The 10,215-nt window shown below is 33.9% G+C and overlaps 1 protein-coding gene across 2 annotated transcripts; it reads right to left on the bottom strand.

Annotated features, from left to right (window-relative positions):
- Window positions 1-195: 195 nt before the first annotated feature.
- LOC149911203 (uncharacterized) lies at window positions 196-9,762 on the bottom strand. 2 transcript variants are annotated; one of them, XM_090104125.1, is made up of 6 exons: window positions 9,568-9,762; window positions 4,461-4,614; window positions 2,168-2,351; window positions 1,475-1,561; window positions 1,308-1,397; window positions 196-576 (listed from the first exon to the last, which is right to left on the bottom strand). In XM_090104125.1, the coding sequence occupies exons 1-6, from the start codon at window positions 9,582-9,584 to the stop codon at window positions 476-478; spliced, it is 633 nt and encodes a 210-aa protein (XP_089960251.1). In that variant the 5' UTR covers window positions 9,585-9,762; the 3' UTR covers window positions 196-475. The 2 variants fall into 2 exon arrangements, with proteins under 2 accessions (XP_089960251.1, XP_089960242.1); XM_090104116.1 differs by having other exon boundaries at window positions 1,308-1,400; window positions 9,568-9,760.
- Between the last annotated feature and the right edge of the window lie 453 nt (window positions 9,763-10,215).

Raw genomic sequence — 10,215 nt, 5'->3', positions numbered from 1 at the left:
ATAATGTTATTGTTTCACTTCATTAATATGCTAAACTTCAAAAATTATACTTGTATATATGTATCACAATATATACATATTTAACATAATTATGAGCTATTTAAATAAAAGCGAAGATTATTTTTGTAAAGGTAGATTTTTATTTTTATATTAGCTGAGAACTATATTATTTTTGAAGTACATAATAATACAAAAGATATTTTAAATTATTTATTTAAAAACACTTAGAAATATAATTTACAATATAGTAGGTAAGTATATAAAATCTCTAATTCATTGGAACTTACTAAGTTCAGACCAGAGTATTCTAATGGCAGTGATATGGATACAGGTAAAGGAGAGTTTTAAGGAAATCTATAAAGTTCTTTTACAGTCACGAATAGGCAAGGGGCAGATTTTATACAATTATAACCTTATTGGGATAAAGGAAAGGATGAGAAAGGATAGGAACAAATGAGAAGTAAGGAGCAAGGAACTAGTTTCCACCACGTCTGAATTGCCTGCCGGTCCTGACCGTGGGGGCGGCGTCGTTTTGTTCCTCAATTGGGTCTGCTTCTTGTACGGACCTTGATGACGCTGAAAGTATAAAATAGTTTAAGTATACCTACCAATTAATCATCATTCTATAGGAAACATTAAGATGTTAATTTCTTCAGATTGATCACTTAATGATAGGCATTTAGAAAAACAAACAAGTTACGACGGAAATAGGGGTAAACAAAATTTGGGGCAATAGAAACCACAAGCCGTTTATCATAAATCTAAACTACTACGTACGTTAATCGTTGCTAAAATAGCTTTACGAAATCTATAATTATATTGCAAAATGACACGCAACACAGTAAAGTAGGTATGTTATTAAATAGTTTTTGGTATCAGTATTATTTAAATTATAATAAGCAATTAAAAAAGTTTATGGTTAAACATTTTCGTTATAATGTTTTATTGGTACAAACCAACGTATTTGATGAGAATGTGTATGTTTCTACATGGTAAAACAGGTATGTATATAAAAATATGAACATTGTTAAATAGTCTTTTTTCACAATTACTATTTTTACGTAAAATAAGACTAATAATGTTGGATCCGTGTCCCCACGTAAGCCTTCCAAAGATCCGGGTACCGTCCTTCTGCTGGTACCCGAGTATTATGGAATAGGGATTATAATAATTATAGATAATCATTGAAAAAATAGTAGTAGAATCTAATGATGATATTTCCTGTGGTGACAATATCGTGCACCAAAATGGAATTATATAAGATTATGAACAAGATTGTTCAAAAGATGAAATATTGTGTAACTTACGTCTGTTGAAACGACTTCTGCTCGGTTTCGATTGCGCGGGAGCGTCTTCAGATTTGGTTTCACGAGTAGCTGTATTAAAACGTTTTTTACCTGCTGAATAAAATATAGATACAATTAATATTTGATATTATATGTAAATCCATTTAATGAATGACTAATATACTTACTGAAGTTAGCCTTTGAAGGGGCCTCTGTTTGAACATCAACAGATTGCGACTGTGACGCAGCAGGTACAGATGATTGTCCTAATTTAGCTAAAAGAAAAACGAAATATTATTTGGTAACAAAAATCACTCAATTTTAACTTAAAAATTCTAAGGGGCAATTCTTTTTCTTTTTTAAAAATTCACTCAATTATATAAATAACAATCTACGCATAATACAAAGATGTGTAGGTAAGTCGAGTTTTCATTTTGAAATTTTTTTTTCAGAAAAAAAAGATGTGTTTAAGGATGGTGCTACGACTGCCATAAACCATATTATTAACTCGATTTATGTGCCTTATAATTAGGCTTAAATTTTATAATTATATTAATAAGATAGTTTTATTACGGATAAACACACATTAGGGTTATATTTTAACAAAATAAGCGTAATTATTTTCCGTCTACCAAATATTTCAATTACATGCCAATATTAAATTTGTAGACTGACTTTCAGTGTGGTGAAGAAATTCGTAGGAAATAAGGTTACATATTAACCCACTTCCACACCGGCGAGGTCAGTCAGTATAAAAATATGTGTGTAAATCAGTAGAGGTCACTACTTTTTTCTGTCGGCAACATATTCTACCAATATATTTATTATTCTATTTGTATTTGCAGGACAAAAGAAATCTTTAATAAATTGTAAATATTAACCTTCAGCAACTTGAGCTCGCCGCCTTTTAAGTGCTTCCAAGAGATCGGTGTTGCTGCGGAAAGGTCGCACTCCTCCGGCGACTAGCTTCTTGCCTTCAGTCGAGGAGGGAGCTGCTTCTGTTGAGGGCTCTTGGGCTTCAGCCTCTGCGGGGTAATCTCCTTCTTCTTCATAATCACCGTCCTCCTGAAACGTTGAATAAATGTTAAAATTATTACTATTAAAAAATGGAATTTATTTTTAAAAAATGTAACTATATACCTAGCATTGAATTGAACCATTAATAATTTTGAAAGTATGGCTTTCATAAAGTTTAAATTGTTTCAACTGATGATAAATACTCGATAAAACAAATAAAAAATAAAGACTGCAAAAGACAAAGTGTAACTTGTCGTATTTATTGTTACTACTTTTAAATTGACGTCATAGCCAGGAGATTATATATAGAGTTGTACATTCCAACGGCGGTCGCAATAATTCCACCAGAAACCAGTTCAATCAGTATGAATGTGTTATTGTCATTCGCGTAGAAATGCCACCGAGGAACGGGAGTTGCAGAGGTCACTCGTGAAGGCAGCCCGACCATCGGGTGCGGGGCGGTCCGACTCGCCTTGGACTAAATGATTCGAGTGTGACATCTCGTGTGCTCGAAAGGGAAATACCCATAAGACAATCATGTGGCAACGAGTGCATCAGAGCCGCACGGTGACGAATGAAATTTTAACGATGATTTTAGTCTCGATAAATATATTGGAAACGGATACTGGGTTATATAGAAAGCCGATTAACATTATTATGAATCACAGGTAAAATTGCAGAAAATTTGGAACTTGCAGATTATTTAATTTTTTTAATTTGCAGATTATTTAATTCCGGGATGCTATTAGTTTGCTATATTTTAGTAAAATATTACTTAGAACCTATTTCAGATGAAACAAAAGAAAACGATAACTAATACTGATACAAACTCGAAGATTACTCTGATATTTATTGACTTTATATTAGAAACATTTGAAACTATCAAAACTGAGACTGATAGGTAGGTACCAAGAAGGTAGGTACTAAGTAGGAACATTATATGCATGAGAGTTCGAATGTCAAAAGTTAACATTATGTAAGCACTTTAGTATGGAATAAAAATGTTGCAAAAATATCATCCTGAACTAACAATATTGACATTTTAGGACTATTAATGTAAACGCAACTAAAAATACAACACAGACGCCGTTACATAATAGAAGATATAATATTCTTAAGCAATATGGGAAGCGAGATAGAACCAAGAAAATATATGCACATATACGATAAGATCTTACGTGTTCGTGAAATAATACTACCTACTCAAAGATCCTTGATTGTAGATAGAGGTTGGATACTGGTTTTTACCAACTACATAAGAATTATTAAATACCAAACAGGAAATCGGAGCGTGCATTTTCTAGAAAACTTTGTATATTTTTTATTACCTATATATTAATTAGTATTTAAACGGATAGGTCAGAGAATAGGACCACCTAAAGACGCAAATTACTTTTATAATGTAGGTACAAAATATAGTTTATTTTGTAAAAATATTTTATTAGGTCGTAAAAGCTACTTATAAATAAGAATCTTTGTTTATTTAAAAAATATTATAACGTTGCGTCGCGTCGCTGTAAATTAAATATTATTTTGAATTCATATTGCTTTTAAATAATAATTAACCTATGATGATAAAGTACCTGTTTGACTTTCCTAAAAGGACATATAGTTATAAATAATGCGGAAAATGTAAATTATTTTAAATATCCATCCATAAATAATTAATTAATCAAGATTTAATAGTTATTTAAATATTATAAGTTTATTATGTAAATTCTTTTATTTATTTAAACAAATTAAAATACTTAGGTATGGGCATGGTATAGGTTATATAAGGATATAATTAATTATAACGGTATTTTTTACTGGAATTAATTTTCTGGTTAGAATGCATTCAATTCATATCTTTTTTGTAGTTTTTCAAATTCTAACAGTTATAATTCAATCAAAAATCCGGAGACAAATCCCACAAACCAGAAATTATTACAATCCTCAGTTACAAGTGCTGCAGCCTGCAACGAACAAGATTTATTTATTTTAGATATATGTATATATATTTTTTTTATTTTGTAGTTATATATTTCTGAATAATTTCGTTAATTGTTTGATTTTAAAGATGTATCATATCCCCATGGACATTGTTAACGTAAAACTATAAAATCAATAAGACAAATCGTTTGTTTTTAAAGGCCTTAAACTTTTCTAAGCACCTACCTCTGCAGGGGCGGCTGTGGTGGTAGTCGTTGTAGGCTTGCCTTTTCCTACTAAGCCTCGTTTTAAAAGGCCCCGATTTGGAATTGCCCTGGGCTCTGAGTCATCCTGAGGCCGCGCTGACGCTTGCCACGCTATGCACGCTAGAAGAATGAATCTGTAAGTAAAACAAATTCCATCGTTCAAACACAATTATCATAATTTATAACATTTCTACGAAGACGACCCACTTTGCCCAATGCAATATGACTGCAAGCTGAAAGTTATGTAAATAGAACCTTATTGCATATTCAGGACACATCATCGATGCTTTATGTTAATTTCGAAAAAATACATTCTGTATCGACTGTCTCTTATGTACTTTGACGTTCTAGGTAAATAATACTGTTTACTACAAATAATCACATCTATATTAAGTACCAATTTCGTTAGTTGATATATTATTTTAACTGTGACATGTCATCAGAATGTATTGTATTATAATGTGGTAAATGTCAGGGATCATTAAAATATGCCTAAATAGCACGTGCTAGAGTATGGTTTGATCAATTTGCGAATCAAGTTTTTGCAGAATGTCCTTGTACGTTCAACCTTTATGGATTGTCGAAGTAATACGAGGATTTACGTAGAGACGGTAAGTAGGTATTACAAAATCCTTTAAGGTGTATGTTCGGATCGAAAATAATATATAAACGCGTAGATAATTGGCTTTTAACTTGATGTAATAAACATGCCACAAAATTATATACTTATTAAAAAATAAGATTCCATTTAATTTTATTGTGTTTTGTTATCAATAACATCTTACGAGGCTTATTAGTCTCAAAATATGAATAAATAAATATACCGAAGCTCGGTGAATGTCGGATAGTAAATGGTCTTGATAATGTCATACGTGGTCATACTTCGTTTCATTTGGACATAGACGCAAGTGCGTGAGAGAACTGTCGATGGCTACTAAAGGTTAACACGTTATTTATAGAGTTAAGTAACAGGTCCCCTCTCAGGGTCAGGTCAGGTTGATAGTTGAAGTTCCGCATTAGCTTCCGATCAAATCACGACAATCTCCCTAACTTTCTCTATTTTATGTAATACATCACAATATCCAATGACATGCACACATAAATAACAGCAATCTAGCCATAGCTAAACCCGGTCACGAACGCGAACTCGTGCCTTTATTAGTAAAATATCAATAAAACTGCATTCTTGACATTTTATCGTTTCTTTGACTATCGACGTCGATTTATTAGGCGATAAAACAATAGTACTTCAGTATGCATCGGGAGTCGAAAACTATCGAATTGGTGCTTCGCGTCACGTCGGAAAAAGTAAAACTTTCTATGTTTGTGTTATTTAGTAAAACGTGCGTGCATGTATCGAATATAATATCGTCTGACTCCAACCGCATCAAGGACATTCGGTCCAAAACCAGAAGTGGTAAGAATTGGGGTGACCTCGCCATGCAATGCGGCAGCCGCTAGCACTAGAGGCAGACCCCTCCGCCTGACGGGTGACGCACCTACATCAGGAAGCACTGCACACACGAGATGACTGAGAGGTTGTAATTTGTATCTTGTATCTTAAATCGATTTAATTTACCTCAATATATTGCATTTTACGTTGTACATACTACGATTGCACGCCTAATGCTTGCAAAACGTTACGAATCGAAACAAGCATATTGTGAAGCTTATTGCGCGTGAATCTTCCCACAGTACAATAATTGATCTTGGGTAAGTAGTGAATGTTATGGGAACAATGAAAAATAACTAGGTTATGGGCATGCACGCAAATTGTTTATATCTTCAGTGACGCAATGCACTTAGTTAATGCAAAAGATACTGAAGTATACAATTGTAAGTCACTCTTAGTTATAGACAAATGCCAATCGTCTAGTTGTGTAATAGTATATTATTACCAAATGTCTTTATGTTTGCCGTCATGTTGAGTAAGTGCTAGTGGTATTTTTGAGCGCATCTTCATGTAGTCACGCCTCCGGCTATCGATGTGTGCGCTTGCATTGCATGCGATTGCATATATTCGCACATATTATTATCATGCACATAATACTTTCAGACAGCTCATTTTTAATATTTTATTTTTACAAAAAATATTTCAAACACGTTGGAATATAATAAAAATACTTAAGTGAATTATAGTTTATAACTGCATTCCTAAACTACTCGAGTTAATAATAATCTCAACGACTGAGTCCTCGAAAATAACGAGAAGTAGCTGTAACAGAATTTTAATACATTATCTTTTATTAATTGAGGCCAACTACTGGAAGTTGTTGCATTCATTATTTTGCAGTTGTTAAACGAATGGGTACACAGCAATACAACTATCAAGTTTGCTTTTGTTGTAATTGTATTTCCATTGGTTTATTACAATAATGGTTCAATTTAAAATGAATTGATATGTACGGAAATACTTTTCAATTTATATTTTATACGTTGTCTTCTTAGTTGCAAAGGCGACTATATGTATTTATATATTGTAGGTATATGTGTATTATCTTAAGTGATGGATACTCATAAGTGTTTATGGGCGGTGGTGACCACTTAACATCAGGTGGCCCACCTACCCCTTTGCTTGCTCTGACATAAAAAAGCCCAATAAGTCTTGATTGAATAAAATTATACATAGATACCTAATCGCAATCGGAAAGCACTATAATCGCAATGATATTTCGCACAAGTTATCTCCATATTACAAGAAGCTCAAGCACGCTCAAGTATATAACTCATCATTACATAAACACTTGATTTTAATCGTAATTTCTATCAATTTATAGTTTCTGAAAAATAACTTTCTGAATAAAGAAGATGACCTTCATTTTTAAATTAAATCTATTCCATCTTCATTGTAAGTCATTGGATTTATACTTTCGATAAATTACGTCTTTAACGGGCTGGCCACGGACACCGGCGGCGCGACCGACGGCGCGACGGGCGGCGCGGCAAGTCGCGCGGCGCGGTAAGCATGCCACGGGCAGTTGCGTTCGCCGCCGCGACCAGTGTAGACGAGGAGACGAGATAGCTTTATCAAAGTTAGCTCGACGTTGTTTGGAGAGTAGCAGCTTTTTTGCTCAAGATTTAATGTTTGGAAGATATAGTGGAGTACACGAATTAAATAGAAATCGTGTTACAGACGGAGAATTCCACCAAAAATATGAAAAATATAGGCATGATGAAAAATTATGTTGCGGGTGGCTAGACTTCCAAATAGCTGGTCTAGCTAGAATTTCTGCAATAAAAGCTTCCGTCTCCATTTTCGCGAAAAAAAAAACAAACTATTTTAAATTAAGTTCGCTCCGGGAGTAGTCGCCGCGTCTGCCGCTCGACTCCGTGGCCTGCGCCGTAATAACTCATACATTTGTTTCGATCGCTAGTCGTGCCGCGCGATTCGCTCGGGGAAATTCGCCGGTCGTCTCGCTGGTCGCCGCTGCGCGTGGCATGCCCAGTACATTTCCATACATTTGATTCATTCGCAAGACGCGCCGCCAGTCGCGCCGCGCGAATTTTCGCTATAGCGAATTGTCCGTGGCCAGCACGTAACTGTTTACATAATCCTATAGGTACAGCGTACAGCTAGATTCACCGCTTCGACAAATGACAAATTGAAAGGCAAAGTTGAAAATAGACGTTTAATAACTTGTTGGTATTTATCTTCATTGGTCAGTTACCTATTCGAGATACCTACGATCGCCTTTAAAGACTAATGAAACAAAATTAATAATTTGTTATTAATGAATTACTGAGAAAATAATCTATAAAAATTAGCAAAGTTGAAAAGGCGTCGTGACTATATTTGTATGAAACTGAAGAGCTGTATATGGACAAGTAGTACTCAGTTCCTTGTACTGTGCCAATACCTTATCTGCATGTGTAACTATTCATCCTACATAAAATCAAAGTTGCTTAATCGTAGGTCGCGGGCTTAGCTTTCAACGTGGGATCGAGTCATTCAACCGGTTCTCGGTTTCGCTAAATAAATTTGAAAATTAATTGCTTTGTGTGTGTTACACTAGGTCAAATCGGGCTCCATAATAAGGTTTATAAGTCACGAATTATGAAATAGATTGTTCTCATTTTGTAGGCCCACAACAATATTGATTGCTATTTTTTCCATAGCTCATAGATTGTTATGAATTTATTCAATATACATTGTAATTAATTGAATTAATTCTGTTACGTACAAGTTGGTTTTCTTATTAGGTTTTTTTTTTGTTGTATAAATGAATTGCATTTCCATAAAGGACATTTGTTATCTAGCTATTAAAAATTTAAATATGTATAATTTTGCCCCGTAGGTACATCAATATTTAATTACAATTGAGATTTCGCATCTATGAAATATTTTTTTTTTGTTAAATATTGTTGAATAAGAAATAAGTACATACCTAGGTACTTAGTTATTGCATTAATATATAAAACTTATGTTCATATACATATATAACAACCGTTCATTACTTCATTCATAAAAAATAATATAAAAAAGCTCCAAGCTTATTCATTGGTTTATATTCGTACGTAGATTGTTTATTTGCATTAATTATTATTTGAATTGCACTGTTCTTTTGTTTTTTTTTCTTGATCTTAAACGTATATTAAATTTTCTTAATTGATGTATGATTCAGACGGATAAGAGCTGATGATCGATCGCATTGTTGTCTATATTATTAAGGCCCGAAAAAGTTGTTTTCAATAAACTTTAATACATAGGTACCTACCTATAGAGATTAGGAAGGTAGCTATGGGTAGATATATGCAAGAGGTACATTGTTAGAAAGTGCTTAAAGTTATTTTAATTTCATGGGTTACACTTAGTTATAGTGTTTAACATTTTTCACACACAAAAATAATAAAAAAGTTAATTTATGAAGTTTAAGGTGTTAACGCTTAGCAATTGGACTGGTAATTTTATTACAGGTCTATTTCTAAATATTTCTACCTATGCCTTTATCTACCTGACTGTGAATGTTTCATTATAATATTATTATGACATCGCAAATGCAATCGCACAGCGGGGTCTTACAATTCCGCTTTATCGTACGTACTTAGATACGTAATAGACAAAACAATAGAAATAAGTGTCTACTTACAGGGGGAGACTCCTCATGTTTGGTGAGTGGTGTTTTGTGAATGTTGTAAGAAGCACTAGTGTTGTTCCTTTCTCTGCAGAGCGTAGTTGTGCAGGTCCACAGCGTACGGAGGCCACGCTTGATCTGCCGTTCCAAGACCGACACCTCCGATACTCTCTGACTTTCGGTGTTGCAGTGGCCGCCCGCCACCCCAACACCACTAGCCTGATTTATATTCGGAGAAGCATGCGCGTCTGTACACATGCCAAACATTCCACACATGAATGTCTATGCATTTGTTAAACTTTGAATACGGCAAATCCTGTTGTGACGTACGTCACGGTCGCCGTGACTTATTTGCTGATGAGTAAGAACCATTAGACGCAACGGTAACTAGACCGAATAATAGCCACCACCACTTAGTAGTTTTTAAGCCGACGCGGAGGCGGTTACAAAAAGACACGCACGGTCACATATTTAAGATAAGATTTCATGCACTTAATTATCATTTATATTATCTCATTAATTATAATTAATCAAACATTTAACATACCTACCTAGATTAGCAAATTCATGCGTTAACACAATCTGATCGACTGAAGCTTTTATTAAAAGCTTAACTTATTGAAATCACCATAGCGAATAAGTATTAATAATAAGAGGCAAATT

Source organism: Colias eurytheme, chromosome 1 (assembly GCF_061535395.1).
Source record: "Colias eurytheme isolate Ceu_HAF_F1 chromosome 1, ilColEury1 Martin Lab GWU primary, whole genome shotgun sequence".
Classification (NCBI taxonomy): Eukaryota; Metazoa; Arthropoda; class Insecta; order Lepidoptera; family Pieridae; genus Colias; species Colias eurytheme.
This window is presented reverse-complemented; position numbering and strand designations above follow the sequence as displayed.

Excerpts from the sequence above, each read along its gene's own strand:
- LOC149911203 (XM_090104116.1), bottom strand. Across the intron at positions 1,401-1,474 it reads CCCTTCAAAGGCTAACTTCA|CAGGTAAAAAACGTTTTAAT; the intron begins GTAAGTATATTA and ends TATTTTATTCAG. Across the intron at positions 577-1,307 it reads CAGAAGTCGTTTCAACAGAC|CGTCATCAAGGTCCGTACAA; the intron begins GTAAGTTACACA and ends TTATACTTTCAG.